This window comes from Xenopus laevis, chromosome 4L (genome assembly GCF_017654675.1).
Source record: "Xenopus laevis strain J_2021 chromosome 4L, Xenopus_laevis_v10.1, whole genome shotgun sequence".
Lineage (NCBI taxonomy): Eukaryota > Metazoa > Chordata > Amphibia > Anura > Pipidae > Xenopus > Xenopus laevis.
In genome coordinates this window covers 15,565,218-15,586,770 of record NC_054377.1, presented here as the reverse complement: position 1 = coordinate 15,586,770, position 21,553 = coordinate 15,565,218, and the positions used below count along the sequence as shown (strand labels likewise).

General features: G+C 40.7%; 1 protein-coding gene across 1 annotated transcript in view; it reads right to left on the bottom strand.

Annotated features, from left to right (window-relative positions):
* Positions 1-21,553, bottom strand: part of lgr4.L (leucine-rich repeat containing G protein-coupled receptor 4 L homeolog) — an 80,038-nt gene that overhangs the window by 20,459 nt on the left and 38,026 nt on the right. The window contains exons 2-4 of the mRNA XM_018257462.2: positions 19,924-19,995; positions 5,211-5,282; positions 2,810-2,881 (exon numbers count right to left, since the gene is read on the bottom strand). Of these exons, the coding sequence (XP_018112951.1) occupies positions 2,810-2,881; positions 5,211-5,282; positions 19,924-19,995 (216 nt within the window). The remainder of the gene's footprint in view (positions 1-2,809; positions 2,882-5,210; positions 5,283-19,923; positions 19,996-21,553) is intronic.

Here is a 21,553-nt window from a genome sequence, read left to right as displayed (position 1 = left end):
TGCCCGAGGCTCCATTAAAACCCTCAAATACCCGTCTATCTCAATTCACACGCTTCCCTGAAGATCAGAGACTTGTTTTCTAGTAGGATAATGGAATTCTGTTATTAGCAGCCAACTCAACTGTTACTCCTTTATACACAGTACGTTGCTTCTCTACATATTTGCATTCATATATTAAAGTGGGAAATGCCATAGAGCTTGGCTCTGGTGAGATGGTCCTCGTAGAATGCAACAGAACAGCTTGCTCTGCCTGGCCATCCTAAACTCATCTCAGTAATTCACATCCATTTTTAGTGGTTTCTGAGATATTAACGGTTTTAGACTGCTAAAAAAAACCAATACGCTCAACAGTTCTCTCTCTCTTTACTGACTATACACAACCTGAACAGAAGTTAACCTAGGCTCTCTGACTTCCAAAAGGGGCTGTTGAGCCAAAAGGCTGTTAATAGCAGTCTAAAATTGCTAATACCTGTGAATATTTGTATGGGGATTATTCGATTATATTGACAGGGAGTCTTTAGGAGGCAGCAGCCAGTCAGTATTACTTTTACAGAAGCCAGGAAACCTCCTACTTTGACATACGATGTTATATTCCTTTAAAAGGATAAGTAAACCATAAAAAAAAGTGAATAGAAAATTAGGGATTTGCATATATGCAAATTAGGGGCAGGGAGGGAAACTGTGTGACTTTGTCACAAAACAAGGAAGTAAAATAGGTTTTTCCTTCCCACCCCTAATTTGCATATGCAAATTTAGATTAGGATTCGGTTCGGTATTAGGATTTGGGGTTTCGGCCGAATTCAAAATAGTGGATTCGGTGCATCCCTATATAAAGTTTAAGAGGGGGCTATTCTGAGCACTTTTGTAATGTACATACATTATTTATTTATTTTTAATTCCAAAATATTAGGATACATGTGCTGTTAACATGAATGAATTCTGGTACAACAGCGCCACCTGCTGGTCAGTTTCAGACCAGTCTGACCACCAAGTAGTCAAGGAAGTTGTCAGGAGAAAATAAGAGGCTGCTCTGATGTTCTTCTGCTTAGGAATAAAATTAATAAAAACCTTTCTCAAATCTTTCCTAAGTAGAAGAACATCAGAGCAGCCTCTTTCTTTCTCCTGACAACTTCCTTGACTACTTGGTGGTCAGACTGGTGGAAAAATGACCAGCGGGTGGTGCTGTTGTAACAAAATTCATTCATATCATGGATCCTTAATATCTTGGAATTAAAAAAAAGAAAAAAAGAATGTACATTACAAAAGAGCTTAGAACTAATAACCCCCATTTTACTTTCATTTATTTTTAAGGTTTGCTTATCCTTTAATATTTCCCTTTGCTCAGTAAGAAAAATTAATTTTTTTTTCTTTTAAAGTTTTATTTATTTGTTTGAACAACAACTTATTTGTCGATGAGTATAAAAAAAAACATTTCTTCCTTATACGGGTGAAAAATGAAGGTTTTCGTTGTCCTTATCTGATCTTTGCATATGGATATCTAGGAGCAGCACATCCCTCTACCTGAACAAGCAGCACATTTCCAGCACTTAGCAAAGTAACTGTTTGTTCAGGAAGGAACAGTGAATGGAACCCGATGGCACCAACGATATTGTGTATTCAACTGCAGCTTGGCAGCCGCCCGGTAGCTACGCAAACACGGCAACCTCTAGAAGGAGCTGCTGTAGGTTAGACCACCTGGTAGGTCCAACGTTAGCTTGTGCCAAGCCTGCCCGGCTTAGTGGGCTTACTATATGCCAACAACATCAAGTAGGAATGCCTTTCCTGGCCACTAAACAGAAGTATCTTTCAGCAAAACATCCTGCAGGATAAATAGTAATTCAGAATACAAAGGTATGGTCTGTTAACCCTCACATTTATGAAAATAAAAGGGGAAGTTGACCTTTAAATATGACGTAGACCGTGGCATTCTGAGACAATTTCTAGTTGGTCTTTCTTTTTCAGTTTTTTTTAATCAGGTTGTTTATTGTTCAACAGTTATGCAGTTTGGATTTTAGCAGCTCTCTGGTGTTGCTAGGGTTCAATATACCCTAGCAACCAGGCAGCAGTTTCAAAGAGAGACTGCCATATGATTAGGAAAGCCCTGAATAGAAAGTTAAGTCATGAAACGTACCGATAAAATCGTAGCCTCTCTGAGACAGTAGCTGTTTTAGCTGCTGGGGGTCTGTGACCCTTTTTAAAAAGCTGGAGGCTGAAAAGGAAGGCAATTCCAAAACGAACAAAAATGGTAAACGTTGCCAAGAATAGGACATTTTACGACGTACCACAATAACTATGAAGGTGCACACTCCCCCCTCTCCCATTAGTACATAAAAACCAACAATCAGGGTTTTGCTTTCATTATTTTATCTGCACTGAACTAATGAAAGCTCATTGCTGATTGGTTGTTAATGAATAATTCCCTTCTAGCAAACGAGGACTGACAACACCTAAGAAAGGGAGGCTGCAGTTTGAAAGTTACACCATAGCCAAAAGTTTTCCCAAATACCAGAAGAAGGGGTATTTAACCAGTGATGTTTCCCGAGAGGGCGACTTTCCAGCCAAAATTTGCCCATGTTTGATCACCTTTAGATCATTATCTGACACTATATCCAAGGTCAGATGTGGGGGCTGTAAAATGAAGGGCCCTCCTTGCAGTCCCCTGGGGCCCCTCCCGATCTCCAAACTCTCACCCCCGTGCGTGCATGAGTGAACACTCCAGCGGCCACTGTTTCTGGGGGAGCAGGTCTGGGCCGACAGGGGCGCTTGAGGGCAACTACAATGCCCAAACATACAATACACTAACACTTACAGCGACTGCAGAGATGTGAGGCCCTTCAGAGATTCACTGGGGACAGTCTTCAGCTGGTTGTTTTGAAGGGTCCTAAGCAAAGGACAAGTAAAAACACATGATTAATGCATATGATCTATTTATCCATCTTGGTTGCATTTTCTGTATCTTATCTGTATATTCAATGTATAGGCCCATCTAGTGTACTGTTTTGTAACATGTTTATATTAATAACAATTGCATAAGTTACATTTTACTAGGGTTTTAGTGTCAGCGAGTGTCTTCTCTATAGAGATCTATATCCCAGCGTGTCATCGCGTGACCATTAGTGAATGTTCTAATCCCTTCTTCCTACCCATTATACTCTTAAATGAAAGATAGAAAATAAAAAATAAAGTATAAAAAGACCCACAGGTCTGTACTTGCACGGCTCACAGATGCGCCCAGTATGAACGTGTGTATGTATATATATATATATATATATATATATATATATATAGATATATATATATATAGATATATATATATAGATATATATATATATATATATAGATATATATATATATATATATATATATATATATATATATATATATATATATATATATATCCCAGAATAACAGGACTAGAGTCTGCAAGTACGGGGCCATGTGAAATTTGGCCAAATAAAATGTTTCTTTGATTCTGGTTAAATAAGCCCTCGGAGGCCTGTTCTTTTGGACTCGGCTCTATTAGCTTTGGAACTCTGTGTACCGAATATATTTGTTTTTTTGTGAGCGAAGCCAGCACCCCTCTTTCACATCCCAGCACATAAAGGGTTAGGCCTGTTCCCAGAGTCGGAGGATGGGGGCGATTTATCCAGTTAACATTTTAGAAATGTAAAAAGAGAACTAGAATCAAGGACTTTTTAGGTGGCAGAAGCGCTAGCAAGCACAACTGTGCAGCCATTATTATGCAGTAATCGAAAACATCATTTTTTGGGAGCCAAATTACATTAACTAGGACTTCTTAATGTCCCTTTCCAGAGAATTTGTGCACTTCCCACCACAGAAAGCACTTCATGTCCAAGAACCCATCACTGGGATTCCAGTGGAACAAGGAGGAGTCTAATGATTCTGCCAGCCTGAGGGTGGGAGGGCAATATTCCCTGTAAGTAAGAGGCAGACTGTCATGGCCTCCTCCCTATCGGGTATAACTGTGTATAGAAACATAAATATATGTTTATTTCTGGCAGTTCAGTGGGTGTCTATGCAGCTATTATTTTACATAACCCCAATCGAACAAGTTAATGTAAAAAAGAATTTGTTCCTTAAAATTGAAGGGACACGAGTTTGGTTTTAAGTTAGTAAATATGTCACTTATGCGCGAGGCGAAATTGGGCTGATAAACTAGTTGGTCCGGTACAACGTGGCCCTCACCCAACTGCCGATATAGGCCGAGCAGCCCAGAGCACCCCATACAGGGGCCTATAAGGTGTCAACTAGGTCTGGGTGAACCCAAATCTGCAGCTGTTATTGGCTCATGCATGGCCAGCGTAACTCCTTTGTGAATATTTATTAAAAACAAAAAAAACAAGAATTAACTCATGGGAAACCACACAATGTTAAAGTGCTGGTTTGGGTTTAAAGGAGAAGGAAACCCCCTGGGCGCAAAAACCCTCCCCCCTCCCCTGTGTTGCTTCCCCTCCCTCCTGGCCTACCTGTCCCACTGGGCAAATGCCCCTAACTTGTTACTTACCCCTCTGCGCAGGTCCAGTCCACGGAGTTCAGACGCCATCTTCTTCCACGCGATCTTCTTCCTGCTTTGACCGGCGTTTTGGCGCATGCGCAGTAGGAGCATTTCGCCGGTATGGATCTACTGCGCATGTGCCAAAAGTCGCAAAGTTTTCCGATTTCACTTCGTGACTTTTGGCGCATGCGCAGTAGATCCGTACCGGCGAAATACTCCTACTGCACATGCGCCGGTCAAAGCAGGAAGAAGATCACTTGGAAGAAGATGGCGGCGGTGAACTACGTGGACTGGACCTGCGCAGAAGGGTAAGTAACAAGTTAGGGGCATTTGCCCAGCGGGACAGGTAGGCCAGGGGGAGGAGGGAGGGGAAGCAACACAGGGGAGGGGGGGAGGGTTTTTGCGCCCAAGGGGTTTCCTTCTCCTTTAAGGGCAGACTAGTGGAGTGTGGCTCAGAATGGGTTTCATGAAAAGGCACCAGTGAGCGGATGGAGGGATCAGGGTGCTCATGGAACAAAACATGTTTTGTAACATGTTTATAATAAGAACAAATCCATAAGTTACATTTTACTAGGGTTTTAGTGGCCCTCTAAGAATGAATCTGTCAGCGAGTGTCTATAGAGATCTATACATCAGTGTGCCATAGCGTGACCATTAGTGAATGTACTAATTCCTTCTTCCTACAGTTACTTACAGTACTTTGAGTTCTTTCAGGCCAGACAAGGCCATGGGGTGGATGAAGGAAAGGTCATTGCCCGCCAGTCTCCTAGAAGAGAAATGGAAACCGGTGAAATATGGAAATAATGAATAAAAAAAGTGTCACAGATTTACATAGAAAGAATTACCTGTGCTGAATCCTGAAATGACTTGTTAGTTTTCTAGTGTGAATCACTAAATGTGAATTACGCAACAGAAACAATTATACCAAAGCTATTTGCACAAACTGGCAGTATAAATACACCACTTACTAAGCACAGTCAAGATATTGCCCTTTGCTGGAGCTTTCTGGTTCAGTTTATAGTTCCACCACTTTCCTTGAGTCCACAGCAAAGCACCCAAAGAGTCTGCAGCCTTGCCAAGCCAACTCAGCTATGTACCAGCCGACAATAGTTACGATGCCACTGAGATGAGACAAGAGCAGGTGCCCAGTAAGTGGTCCCCAACCAGTAGCACATGAGTAACATGTTGCTCTCCAACCCCTTGGATGTCGCTCCCAGTGGCCTCATACCAAGTGCTTAATTTTGAATTCCAGGCTTGGAGGCAAGTTTTGGTTGTATAAAACCAGATGTACTGACAAACAGAGTCTCAATGTAGGTTGACAATCCTACTTTTTTTCATGCTAGTGTTGCCCCTCAACTCCTTTTACTTCTGAATGTTGCTCACAGGATCAAAAGGTTGGGGATCCCTGCCATAGGGGGTTTTGGATAACTTGGGACAATCCTGTTACATGTGAGGACCCTGAAATATTAAATGGTGCCAACAGCAGCAAAAAGGGCCACCCTTTAGATCCGGTGTGGAGTTAGCACACTGCAATACCTTTTCAATAAAAGAAACAGCCCCAAATGTTCTTTTCTGCAACAAGCATGGGGGCCTCAGGACAATGGATATAACTGAATTAATACTGATTATAAAGGGATCAAGTGCCCAATTTAGCATCCGTCAACGGCTTCTACCTTTACCAAATTGGGCTGCACAAATTGTAATATTTGGTTTACCATCCCCTAATTTCTTTTCACCCTTCCTCTCAATTCTCTTACTGCTAACATCACATACACACATACATAAGTATACATATAGGAATACCTTGTGCACATGTATTTTATAGGATGGTTTCCATGAGAGCCAGCTGCATTTTAAAGTTAGCATCCTCTATTAGAGAACGTGTAATTATGGCAATGCAAGGCATGATGCTGGCAAGAGATCACGGAGCCACCCCTTAATTACTTACAATCTAGTCTGCTGCACATTAAGGGATTCAGACAACTTTTGGCCGACAAGCTCCTTTAAAGGAGAAGGAAAGCTACGGAGGCATTTTATTGCCAATAGATTAGCTGCAATAGTGCAAGCTAGAATGCTATATTTATTCTGTAGAATGTTTTACCATACCTGAGTAAACAGCTCTAGAAACTCTCTGTTTGTTAAGGATAGGAGCTGCAGTATTAACATGGTGTGACATCACTTCCTGCCTGAGTCTCTCCCTGCTCTTGGCTCAGATTACAGTAGAGAAGGGAGGGGTGGGGGGAGAGGAGCAAACTGAGCATGCTCTTGCCCAGGGCAATGATGTTTAAGCTGAAGGCAGGAAGTCTGATACAGAAGCTCATGTGTACAGCATAGAAGGAAAGAAATGCTGTGTTTCTTTTGACAGAAGACTCAGAGCAACACTATTTTGAGGGTTTACTGGTATATTTAGGTGGACCTTAGTTTTAACCTTTCCTTCTCCTTTAAGACTATATTTATGATTCAGCATGCTCCACTTTACAAAAGCACTATGTTTAGCACCCCCAAAATTCTAAATGGTAACTTTAGCTACACTACGGAATAAAGCTTTAGCACATTACACAGCACTCGCTGCTCCAGTGGAGCTTACAATCTAATTTCCTTACTGCAAGCACATAAATTGGAGTCCGCTTCATCATAGGTCAGTTAACCAATCACGATGGTTTTTGGAGTACGTATCGTTAACCCGCTAAATACAGGGAGGCAAAACCAAGTTCATGCAGATAGTGCCCTTCTGAAAACTGAACCCACCAGCCGATTGTAGAGGGACTCAGTCTCTGCACTTTTGGTTTTGACTCTTGAAACAAAGTAGCCAAAGAAGCTTGTTCTGAACAAACAGGACTGGATTCTGCTACATACGTTAAATGGTCAGGACACAATAATGCTGCTTTCAATTGCAAATACATTTATAAATAGCCACTGAAAATGTTTAAAGGAGTTGTTCACCTTTAAATTATCTTTTAGATAAAAAAAAATAAAGCCCCATTGAAAAAATTGCTTAGAATTAGCCATTCTACAATAGCTAATTCTAAACAACTTTTCAATTGGGCTTTATTTTTATAGTTTTAGATGTTTTTCCTTCTTCTACGAAGTCTTTCCATCTTTCAGATGGGGATCACTTACCCCATCTACAAATCAAATGCTCTGTAAGGCTACACATTCACTGGTATTGCTACTTGTTATTATTCATATTTCTATTCAGGGCCTCTCCTATTCATATTCAAATTAATGTGTCGTTGCTAGGATAATTTGGACCCTAGCAACCAGTCACTGAAATTGCAAGCTGGAGAGCTGCTGAATAAAAAGCTAAATAACTCAAAAACTACAAATAATAAAAAATGATAAGCAACTGCAAACTGTCTCAGAATATCCCTCTCTACATCATACTAAGGGGGTAATTTTTTTTATAAAATAGGACTCTTCAAAAATTTTTTGGAAATTATTAAAAGCAAGAATGGAAAAGTCCAATTCTGAAAATCTGGCATCTCAGAACTGTTGAGGTTGCATATACTGTAAGTCAATGGGAGAAGTCCCAATGATTTTCTGATGTGAGATACCCCGAAGTTTTCGAGTGAAAATTCGGGAAAAAATTTTGAAAATCGAATGAAAAATCCCCCAAAAAAATAGTGAAAATCTAATTTTGTCCCGCAAAGAAAATTTTCTGTAAAATTTAATAATAAATTAGTGTAAAAAACCCGAGCGGATTTGATCAGAGTTTGTATCAGAAAATATTGAGATAATTTCTAAGTTTGATAAATAACCCCCTAAATGTTAAGTCAAAGGTGAACAACCCCTCTAATGAAAGTTATAAATATGTCACTGCATTATGCAATAAAACAATTAAAAGTGTGATGGGTTATGTAAAATAAAGAAATATTTCTATAGAATTAAACGAGGTTAATTGAAGGAGACAAAGGAGGCCTTGCAATGGGCATTCCACTGCAGAACATTCTCTCTTCAGATTGTTTGAATGATTGGCCGACTTCCTGATAAACATTCCCTGTGTGGTCCAACCTGGGCTGCACCAAAGCTTAAATATCACAAGTCCCTTCCTGAAAGCAGAATTAGAGAGGTGCTAAAACCTGGCACAACTAGTATTCCAGGCGGCACGGATGCCAAGGCTCACGGATCTTGTCTCAGAAAACTCCAACCAGATTTGGCACAGTTATTAGAGAGGAGAAGTCTGCAGAATCATTGGCTAATTAGTTTTACATCTGGCACCCCAGACTTGCACAGCACTGTCATACCGTTTTATACACAATAGAGAGAGATAGAGAGAGATAGATAAGATAGACAGACAGACAGACAGATGGATAGATAGATATAGACAGACAGACTGACAGATGGATAGATAGATATAGACAGACAGACTGACAGATAGATAGATAGATATAGACAGACAGACTGACAGATGGATAGATAGATATAGACAGACAGACACAGATGGATAGATAGATAGATAGATAGATAGATAGATAGATAGATAGATAGATAGATAGATAGATAGATAGATAGATAGAGACAGACAGATAGATATAGAAAGATTATAGATAGACAGACATTGATATAGATGATAGACAGACAGGATAGCTAGATAGATGATAGATATAGACAGACACACTGAGATAGACAGACAGACAGACGATAGATTGATATAGATAGATTATAGATAGACAGAGTGATATAGATGACAGACAGATTGATAGATAGATAGATAGATAGATAGATAGAGATAGATAGATAGATATGGATAGACAGACAGACAGCGTGATATAGATAGATGATAGATAGAAAGACAGAGACTGATATAGATGACAGATATAGACAGACACAGATAGATAGACAGACAGACAGATAGAGAGAGAGACAGGGAAAGATAGATAGACAGAGAGATGGACAGAAGGAGATTGATAAATAGACATTATTTTTTGGGGATCAAGTTTTCCCTTTAACTTCCATTAAAGGAGTTGTTCTTTTAGTATGATTGAAAGTGATATTCTGAGCCAATTTTTTTTTTATTATTTGAGTTATTTAGCTTTTTATTTAGCGGTTTCATCAATCTGGTTGCTAGGGTACAAATAACCCTAGAGAAACATGCATTTATCTGAATGAAAGACTAGAATATGATTAGGAAAGGCCTGAATAGAAAGATGAGTAATAAAAAGTAGCAATAACAATACATGTGTAGCCTTACAGAGCATTTGTTTTACATGGGGTCAGTGACCCCCATTTGAAACTGGAAAGTGTTAGAAGAAAAAGGCAAATAATGAAAAAACAATAAAAAATAAATGAAGACCAATTGACAAGTTGCTTAGAATTAACCATTCTATAACATACTAAAAATTAACTGAAAGGTGAACCACCCCCTTTAAACAAAAAAAAAATATTTATTCTGTATATCTATATCCATGTGATGACAGTCTTGGGTTTGATTTTAAACAGGACAAATATAACCGTTTTTCAGTGCAGGTCAAGCCACAGATCAAACCAAAAAGGGATGAATTGTGCAGGGAATGGAGCTGGAACCAATAGGTGCCATTAAGTAGAGATGCTCGGTCTATCTCAATGCAACTCCTGTTTATTCAGCAATGACAGAAAACATTAATCATTCAACTTCCGATTCTCCTGACCCTGGCAAGATTCCAGGAAACAGGATACAACTGGCCAAATGTGTTTGGGACTCCACTGACATGGGCGCTAGATATTCTCATGTTGCTGACAGACGCAACGCTCTGGAGGGTCAAGGAACTCATAATAAGGGGGATGTACGGCATTATCTTAGAATAGGATAACATTTCCATAGGGATGAGGAAACGTTGGATGAGCCAAGTCTTGGCCTTAAGGTAACAACGTTTTTTTTAGAACATATTAGACCTTTAAAGATCAACATCAAAAATTACCATTACTATAGATAACCGCAGAAGAGAGCGGTCATGTAATTACCCAATTTGGTACTGATCTTTAGGCCAAAGAGAAGCAGCTCAGCGACTGGTCAGCTAGACCTGGACACCATAAATGGATAGATGGATGGGAAGGGACCTGAGGAACCTTCTAGCTTATTGTTAGACAATTATAACAAGTTAAAGGTGCCGATATAAGCTGCCGACAGACAGGAGCCTATTTGCCAGTGTATCGGGCCATCCAATGGGCTTCCCCCGATCAATATCTGCCACATTTAAAATCCTGTTGGATTAAGGACCACATCTGTTCGTTGACAAGGTCCTTGTTCAGACACACTGCATTCTTGGCGTTGTGATTCAATTGTTGAGCTCGAAGGTCCACGATTGGATCAGCCCTATATTGCCCACCTCAAGGTGATCATATCAGAGAAAGATTGCCAAACGAGCAGATCTCTGCATGTATATATTGTTATAGTGGTCCTTTAATGACAAAAGTAAGGAATTTAATCCAACTGGGAAAGAATTTGGTTTCAACCCATGGCTTCATAGTGATCAAATAGGTGACAAGATCCACGTCTGTTATGATGGTAAAATGTAAAAGCTGTTTGTTTACATTAGTGAAGAGGTGCCATGGGGCCATAAACACAACATGTTAAGGGCCACACTATTACTCTGTGGGAACCAACTCACTAATAATTCTCAGAGGGCACAAGGGCATCACTTATGGCTGGATGAAAGGAGGTTTCATATCCCAATGCAGAGAAGTTTTTAACCGTGAGAGTAGTAAAGTCGTGGAATGTATTGCCTGAAGAGATCATATTGTCATACTGGATTTAGAAAGAAAAAAAATCTGAAAATACAAGGTACTTATACTAATTCATACTATACTGTCTTAATACAGAGATTAGTGTGATTGCCATTTTGGATGCACCCCTTTGATGGAGTCTGGAGGCGACTTCTGAAGATGAAAAGGACTTCATTAGACTTTAATAACTGTTCTTGCTACGTCTCATACGGTGGGCTTGGCAGTTAATCCAGTGACTTTTGTCCCAGAGTAATGACAGTTCTTTTGAAGGTCTTTTTTTCATAACCAATTGAAGAAGGGCTGGCGTCAGAGGGTAAAATGGGTCCCTGGCAATGTCGATGGGGCACCCATATATATTATATAAAAACATATACGTCTCTTCCCTGAGGCTCATGTGATATTTAAACTGGGTTCTTTAACAGTGAACCCAAACCATACTTTAATTACTGCAGAACCAGATTAATGATGCATGGGCTAAAGCTGGACATACATGTACTAATAAGATCAGTTCATGCATGGTGGCTTGCTGATCTATACGCATGTACTATGGATAACGGTCGGTTCATGAATTGGGCAGGTTTGAAAAAGTATGTCCCTGTGGTTTCTCATTGTGCACCCTCTTTGCACAAATGGTTGCAATAGGAAGATGACTAGCAATTAGGTCTTAAGCTGGCCAGGACTGGCCATGACTAGCAATTAGGTCTTAACAGGCCAGGACTGGCAATCTGTGAGTTCTGGCAAATGCCAGAGGGGTTGCTGTAAGATGCCACAGACAGTCACCGTGGAGTGGGCTGTTGGGGGGCTGGTTGGGCCTCTGTATACTTGAAATGGCAGGGCCTATTATGACTCCCAGTTCAGAGCTGTATATGGAGATCCACTCATTTGGTGAGGTCAAGAAATGAGTGGATCTCTCTCCGATATGCCCAACTTGAGGTGGACGATATTGGGCTAATCCAATTGTAGGCTTTAGGGCTTCCCCTGATCAATATCTGCCACATTTTAAAACCCATAGACAGAAGTAATATAAAACTACAAAACTTTATCCATCGGTAAAAATTGGCACATTACAGACGTTGCTTGACGCGTTTCGGGCGCATACGCCCTTAATCATAAACATCCCGTTGGATTATCCAGACCTGTATATGGAGATCCACTCATTTGGCGAGGTCGCAAAACGAGTGGATCTCTCTCCGATGTGCCCACCTTGAGGTCAACGATTTTGGGCTGATCTGATCGTAGGCCTTAAGGTGGCCATAGACGCACAGATAATATCGTACGAAACGAATTTTCGTCTGATATTCGTTGCGTGTATGGTGGAAAAAGAGCCGACTGATATCGGCAGAAGACTTGGATATCGGTCGGCTCGTTGATCGGGCTGGATGGAAAATTTTGATCGGGTGCCTTTGAAGGGACCCAAACATCGCCCATTGTTAGTGCTGAATAGTCAGATACAGGTAGAATTCTATTGTTTCTCCCTGTATATCTACCTGTATATCTGACAATTCAGCTCTACACGTGTGTATTGAAACGAACAATCTTTCTTGGAAAGATCTTTTCCAAGAAAGATCGTAATTGTTACGTCTATGGCCACCTTTAGGGCCCATTGATCGGAACACAAAGAGCAGAATACGGGCGGTAGGATTGCATCTATGAAACAATGCAGTCCTCAATCCAACAGGATTTTTAAACCCGTCCGATCGACATCTGCCTGACTTTCTGCCAGATATCGGGGAAGCCTGTCTGAGGGCCCATACACTATCTTTCTGCAACTCATATCTGCTAGTGTATGGGGGCCTTTATGCAATATTTGCCATGGACGCAATGTTCTAACATGCCATGGCTAAAATGTAGTTTTACCAAAAGAGAGAGAACAAGATCAACACAATCTTCCCCTTTTGATTTTCATAAATGGCAATATCTAAGGATGCTTTGCTGCTGCCCAGACTTCCTGAGGTCCATGACATGGCCACTAACATTGTATGGGACTACTCATACTTCATATACAGTAATTGCCCTGCTGAGGTGACTTCCTTGACACCATCATTTGTTTCCCAAGTGCCACAGTCTGTTTCATATGTAAAGCAAAAAGAATATTTTGGAGAGGCGCCCACTGGCGTATTGTAACCTACTGCTTTTACAAAGTTCACCCACAAGTCAAATTACACTCATCTTGTTTGAACAATGACTTAATCGTTCTTCTATTCCTATCCGTCAGATAAGTGGATCAGTTCTTGTGCAGAAACATGACACTTCATTCAACACTGACTTTAACCCAAAGTAAACCTGCCTAACCCAAAAAGTGGTAATGTGTGATCATGGGGTTGTGGCACAGACACAATTTGCACATTTATTATTTACTGATAAAGATAAATAATAAATGGATAAGGGGATCAAAAAACGAATAGAAACATAATTGTAGTGTTGCTTTTGCATAGTGATTACATACAGCGATGTCTCAGGAGCAGTTCCATCCAAGGAATATTTCTAGCAAACCACCTTCTGTCACAGAGCACTGTAGTTGCCAATGCATAAACAACGGAGCTTCCAACAATGGTCCGCAAACTATAAACAGATAAAACTTGTCTGCAAAGCTGACTTTCTTACAATTACTGGATAAAAATAGCTGGAAATTCAGGTGTTGAGTTCAGTTTATCACTCTTTACAATCGTTTGCCTCTGGATAATAGAGAAAGATATTTCCCATGTCGACAAAGTTAAAGAAAAGTACAGACAGGCTTATTTCATGCAGCTATGCAAACATTTACCTATGTAAGCGTCATGTCTTAGCTTGCCACTTCCTAGAAGGTTCATGTGTTTTTATTCAATGGTTCCCCTTTACCATGAATGCAGCTCCCTTCTATGTTCCAAGCTCTATACGATCTACTCCACCAATATTATTCTTAGCTCCAGCTACACAAACATTTAATTAGGGCCCATATTATATAGCAGAAAGTTAACGGAGCCACACATCAGACTATGTAACCTGGATAATCAACAAGTGCCAGGTGACAGTTATTAAGAAGTGGGTATGGTGTGGATGAAGACCATTATTGGGGTATCTGCGGCATATTAGAGATAACAGTTATTTTGTAATTGTGTGTTCATAAACACTATCCTGGTACACTGAAGAACAATCTACTTTCTTTTTCACATTACAGGTATGGGATCCGTTAACTGGAAACAAGTTATCCAGAAAACTCTGAAAGATGGAAAGGCCATCTTCCATAGACTCCATTCTATCCAAATTTTTAAAAACTATTTCCTTTTTCTCTGTAATAATAATAATAAAACAGTAGCTTGTACTTGATCCCAACTAAGATATAATTAATCCTTATTGGAGGCAAAACCAGCCTATTGGGTTTATTTAATGTTTACACGGTTTTCTAGTAGACTTTAGTTATGAAGATCCAAATTACAGAAAGATCCATTATCCGGAAAACCCCAGATCCCGAGCATTCTGGATAAGAGGTCCACTGGTGTGGGACCTCTTATCCAGAATGTAATTTGGATCTCCATACCATAAGGCTACTATAAATAATTTAAACATTATGTATGGCCACCTTTACATGCAGATACAGGCCTGGCATCTGTTATCCAGAAAGCTCAGAATTACGAGACGCCCATCTCCCATGACTGCATTTTAATCAAAGAACTCACATATTTAAAAATGGATTTCCTTTTTCTCTGTAATAAAACAAAAACTTGTACTTGATCACAACTAAAATATAATCAATCATTATTCCAGGCAAAACATTTCTATTGGGTTTAATTAATGTTTAAATTATTTATAGTCGCCTTATGGTATGGAGATCCAAATTACGGCACATTCTGGATAAGAGGTCCCACACCTGTACTAATTAAGGCTGTCCTTGATACTTCTGAGTGACTATTTGGGTAAAGTCCCTAGAGAGCTGGCTATTAGTTCTTCCATTCTCAAAGCCTGGCCCATGATCAAGCCCATGGCTGAAGGGAGCAGATACAGTTTTTCCCCAGAACTTGGAACAATTCTTTAAAAAATTTAATAGGTGTCTTAGAACTGTTTTTTTTAGGAGATGGGGCCTAGTATAGCTAGATGAGTTGTTTATTGGGCTGTGAGATATTAGGAGGCAAAAAAATGATTTACTGTGAATCATGGCTGAATTTAAGGTGGCCATACACAGCTGCCAATATCGGTCCTTTAGACCAATTCAGCAGTTTATCTGCCCGTGTATGGGGCGTTCCAACGGGTCTCCCCAATCATTATCAGGCCAAATATCGGGCACATATTGATCGGGCAGGTTTGATTTTTCTTGGCGATTGAGGGTCGCATCTGCTAGTTGATGTCCTCATCCCGTTGTGCCCATTTCCTTTGTTGTAACACGACTGTTTGGCCCTAGGGCCAAAAAATCGGATTAACCTGATATCACCATGCCTTTGGTGGGCATATCGGGTTAAGATCTGCTCATTTGTTGACCTTGCCAAAACAAATGGATCTTATTGTGTATGGCCACCTTTACATGCAGATACAGGCAAGGCATCTGTTATCCAGAAAGCTCAGAATTACGAGAAGCCCATCTCCCATGACTGCATTTTAATCAAAAAACTCACATATTTAAAAATGGATTTCCTTTTTCTCTGTAATAAAACAAAAACTTGTACTTGATCCCAACTAAAATATAATCAATCATTATTCCAGGCAAAACATTTCTATTGGGTTTAATTAATGTTTAAATTATTTATAGTAGTCTTATGGTATGGAGATCCAAATTACAGCACAATCCCTGATTTGGAAAACGCCAGGTCCTGAGCATTCCGGATAACAGGTCCCATACCTGTAACATAGAGACAGCAAAGGAAGGACATTCCTCCACCAGACCTATAGATTAATGATTACCAAACCATTTAAAACAGTATATGCAGATAACTTTACTGTTGTAAATAGCTTTGCACACTGTGAAAATACCTTGCATTCCATTCTAGTGGCACAATTTGTCACTCTATTAACATCTGTCCGGCACTGAAGGAGTTTCGGGAGCATGAAATGTAGCCATCTGGCCGAGCCCCAGTAAATAGTTTATTGGGCACACAGAAGGCATAAGTTCAAGGTGTAAAGCGTAGGAACATATAATAAATACACACTTGTAGTTGAGTAGAAATAGCTCTGCCCAAGCCGGGGTGATGGTAAACATTCCAGGAACCAGGATAACACCTTCCAATCTGGACGGGAATCTGTGGACATTTTTCACACCTCAACAGCTGGCAGATTGTGCCGTCTCTTTAGGGCTATTCCACACGGGGAGATAGCCAGGCGTTTGCGGTCGCGGCGACAAAGCGCCGCGCCAGTCGCCGCGACCGGCGCAGGCGACAGTTTTGTATGGGCGCCTATGTAAAAACGCCTGTGCTAACCACACGAGGCGATGCGCTTTTCAAAAGTCGCCTGAAAAAGCCTGGCGAGGCATTTTCAGGCGACTTTTGAAAAGCGCATCGCCTCGTGTGGTTAGCACAGGCGTTTTTACATAGGCGCCCATACAAAACTGTCGCCTGCGCCGGTCGCGGCGACTGGCACGGCGCTTTGTCGCCGCGACCGCAAACGCCTGGCTATCTCCCCGTGTGGACTAGCCCTTAAAGGATGATCAAGGAGCAGAGCTTCCCAACAATGTTCCTTTTACGCTGGTGGTTCCCATAAGGTCTTGGCTGGCCTAAAAGCCACGACTAGGGAGGGGAGTTCAGCTTAAAGATGAGTTAAGAGTGAAACTTGGGGAAAATGTTCTCCTTGGCACTCTTAGAAGACCAGCCTTAAGGTCAGTTGGGTTGTGATTTCTGATTAAAGTAGAACTAAACCCTAAAAATGGATAGGGCTAAAAATGCCATATTTTATATAGTGAATTTATTGCACGAGGCTAAAGTTTCAGCTTGTCAATAGCAGCAATGATCCAGGACTTCAAACTTGTCACAGGGGGTCACCATCTTGGAAAGTGTCTGTGACACTCACATGCTCAGTGGGCTCTGAGCAGCTGTTGAGAAGCTAAGCTTAGGGGTCGTCACTAATTATCAAGCAGAAAATTAGGTTGGTCTGTGATATAAGCGGATGTTACAGGGCTGATTATTAAATTCTGATGCTAATTGCACTGGTTTCTGTGCTGCCATGTAGTAATTATCTGTATTAATGACTAATCAGCCTTATATTGTGACATTTCTATTCTATGTGTACTGTATATTGTGAGTGGGTCCCTAAGCTCAGTAAGTGACAGCAGCACAGAGCATGTGCAGTGAATCAGCAGAAAAGAAGATGGGGAGCTACTGGGGCATCTTTGGAGACACAGATGTTTACTGCTAAAGGGCTGTGGTTGTACAACATTTCTACCTATTTCTTTAGTTTAACTTTCTTTGTTCTTTAAAACGGTTTGCTCCTGTGTATGCACAAGTTATGTGCACAGAAAACAGCGGAACCCAAAAACGATATTATCGTGTGTCTATGGCCACCTTTACAAAATAACCCCCCAATTGCCATAGTACAAGTGACACAGTCCTGAATGACGCACCCCAAAAGGGCTAGGGCTGACCTGAATGCAGGGAAGAGCTTGGATAAGGGCATAATAGACCAAACCTTAAATCAGCTCAAGGCAGGGCCCTTTGACCTTGGCTTGTTTCTGCTTGTTGCATGAGAGAATATACTGGCTTTTATAAATAAACTGTAATAATTTAATAAGTGTTCTGATTAATTACAGCATGCAGAAATGCAAGCAGGGAGAATCAAAAGGGTGGAGTGCAGATATCCTCCTACTGAGTGCAAATTTAATAGCACCAGGGAACATGTAGTTTTATTTATTTAGCACTCAATCCCTGTAATACATGAAGGAAAGAGGTGCAGCAAGAGAGAGAGTTCACAATAGATGTCGTGTTTGACCATAGCCCTGTAATGTTCTGAGTAACCCAATTCCTTGTTGAAACGTTGCTCTTATAAGTTCAAACCTCCGCAGCTGTCCTCTGTAGTAACGTGTTAAAGGCTGCCACAGTCTAGTAACCCATAGCAACCAGGGCATTGCATTCAATATTCTAATTAAACCAAGCTGGAACATGGCAGCCAATCAGTGGTCTAAATTCCATGAATCCAGAGCTATTGGGTCCGGCGTTAGACAGATAGCAGGAAAAATCCCACCAGTGAGGCAGATGACAATGACATGGAGGTCAGTGACGGGGGGCCAGTCTGACCCTGACTTGGTACCTTTGTAGTCAAGTCAAGTCTTTTGTTCAGGAAGCACAATCCATACTCTTCAGATATAAGGAAATTATAACACTGCTCCTGGAAACTGATATTAATTTCTGCAAGACTTGTCCCATTGATCAGGTCCATATGAGGCCTACTTTCTATTGTTTCCCCAGTTTGTATTCTTATCCATGTAACCCCCTACTTCTCTTTTGGCCAACGCTCAAAACAGGGCGTCAAAATTATATTTTGGGCTCATAGCGAGTAGTCTGACCAAATACAGCTACAAAACACCCCCCAAAAAATCCACACGTGGCCATGGGCCACAAGGAGAGTATATGGTGCTGCTTTTTTATTATTTGCTTGGGGTTCTTATCACTCAACATCATGTCCTTGGAGTAGGTAACTCTTCCATCACAGATCGCGGAGATCCATGCAGAGGTAAAGGCTTTGAAGCTGCTAATGATAAATTCCAGTTTTGTCACGCCCTTTGTAAAGCATGAAAAAAGGATTCGCCAGAAAGCGTGATATTCTCATTTTCTGGAACCAGGTCATCTCAGGACAGAGGCAGCTGCAACTATACGGTTCCCATATAATGTCCCCAGGAACAAAGTTCTGTGTCTTCCCATATACCTGACCAGCCCTTCTTAAAGGAATAGTGACACCAAAAAATACAAGCATTTTAAAGCAATTCATATACAATGGACTGTTGCTCTGCATTGGTAAAAGTTACCTGTTTGCTTTAGAAAGACTATTACCATTTATATAAATAGACTACTGTGCAGCCATGGGGGCAGCCATTCAAGCTAAAAAAAAAAAAAAAAAAAAGGTAGAAAAGGCACAGGCTACTTAGATGATAACAGATAAGCTCTGCCATAGAAACAAATGGGATGCTATGGAACCTGTGCTTTGAATGGCTGCCCCAGCAGCTTGTTTTTATAAACAATAGGAATGTTTCTAAAGCAAACACACCAGTTGTACCAGTGCGAGGAAACAGTACATTATATTTTAATTACTTTAAATAATTAAATTTTTTGGTGTTGCTGTTCCTTTAATAACGCTACCAGTACTCTGAAACTCTATTAAAAGATGAACCCTGATATAGGAAATATTTTACCAATCAGATTGGCCCTTAAAGGGGAAGTAAAGATTTCAGGACAATTTTTATTTTAATTGAATAACCAATTGCATTACCCGAACCACATCACCGAGAATAACAGTGACACTATAGCAGGTTTGTGGGCGCCATCCTTGTTTGTGTTACTTCTCCACTTAGATCCTGGGGAACACAGTAGATTCCCTTTTATCTAATGTTATAGCTGAGAGAGAACCTGAACCCCAAATCCCGGAAACTAGACTGACGAATCAGGTCCTTCCAGAGTTGCTCAGAGACCTTCATACGGAACAACAGTCTTATTATAAAATGTGAGACTGTCTGATTACTAAAGCAAGCTGTTAGAGACAGAACAAGTAGGAGACCCCTTATCAGGAATATATAGCAAATATATATATACACTTACAGTTCTTCAAGGTATGGAAAACCATTGAATGTGCCTTCAGGTAGCTTGGTGATGTTGTTCATACTGAGGTCTCTGTGGGAAAGAAAAATGGAAAGCATTAAAGTCTCACAATGGGCAGTTGGGCCTCCAAATATTGCTGAACTACAACTAAAAGATACCAGCGACCTACACGGTGGCGCTACTGTCATTGCACTTCCTCCTCCTCTAAATGAAAATCTGTTGCACAGAACATTTATCCTACATGTGTTGAGTGCAGAGCCAAAAGACTGCCCTTGGGGTCATAATCTGGCCTCCTAATGCCGCTCCCACTAGTCACTGATTCACATTTTAAACTAAATGACATTGTCCACCTCCCTCTGGTTTGATATGGTATAAACTAGAGTCCTGTGCGGAACCAATTTCTAAGAACCGGACCCGCAACCAGAAAATTTATCCACTTTGATCAGGCTGGTTTTGCTTCCATTAAGGATTAATTATATCTTAGTTGGGATCAAGTACAAGGTATTGTTTTATTAATACAGAGAAAAAGGAAATCATTTTTAACATTTGGATTATTTGAATAAATTGTAACCGGCCTTTCTGAATAACTGGTTTCGGGATAAAGGATCCCATAGCTGTATACATATAAAATTCCCCTGTAGCTCCCAATCATCTTTTCTGTACATGTTCTGGGCTGCTGTTACCTGAGCTTAGGGGCCAACTCACAATATACAGTAGATATAAATAGTAAAATCCAACACAACGCCCGTTACATAATGAATTCCAATTATCAGTTGCCCGGCAGCACAGAAACCAGTGCATTGAGCATCAGTCTATACATGATTTCCATGACTCCCTAAGCTTAGTTTCTCAACAACAGCCCAGAACAAACTGAGCATGTGCAGTGTTGCCGACTCTCAAACTATGGTGAGCTCCTGTGCCCAACAACGAAGACTTGAATTGTTATTATTAAGGGGTTGCTGAACCTCTGAGCTGCTAAAGTAAGTTTATCATATAAAATACACCATTTCTAGCCATATTCTTTTTTTTTCGATTTCAGTTCTCCTTTAAGTCCCGTCATTTCTTTTGAACCAGTCGCTGTAGTCATAGACTCTCTTGCAGAACTCGGAGGGTAGGGAACTGATTTATTTCTGCCTCGTGTTTGTGAGACATCAAAAACCAATCGGAACTCTCCAAACACAAGTTTTATATTCTAAAATAGAAATCGGTTATTATTTATAGTCAAGTAAATGTGGGAGTTTAGCAACGCAGTAATGATGTGATGCAGAGATAAAATGCGCTGGTGTTTTAGTTACCAAGTAAAACAACAAGCGAGCGGGGAGACTTCAGTACAGACCCAAGAGCACCTCCAAAGCCAAGAGTGGAACAGCAGCTTGCTCCATGGCAGGACTCTGGCTACAGTCCTATATGAAATGGTTAAGGAGCAGCCTTTCCTATGTCAGTTAGGTAATGTACGGTTTCTTGGGAACAGCGTAGCCATGCAATGATCCAGCTATTGATTGACCAGTCAGTGGAATAACATCCTCCATGATGCTCCAAAGTCCAAGTGAGATGTGAGCAGAAGCAGCTTTGCTGTGACTACAGTTTCATGAATATTGCAGGCCTACTGCACCAGGTATCATTTTATTTT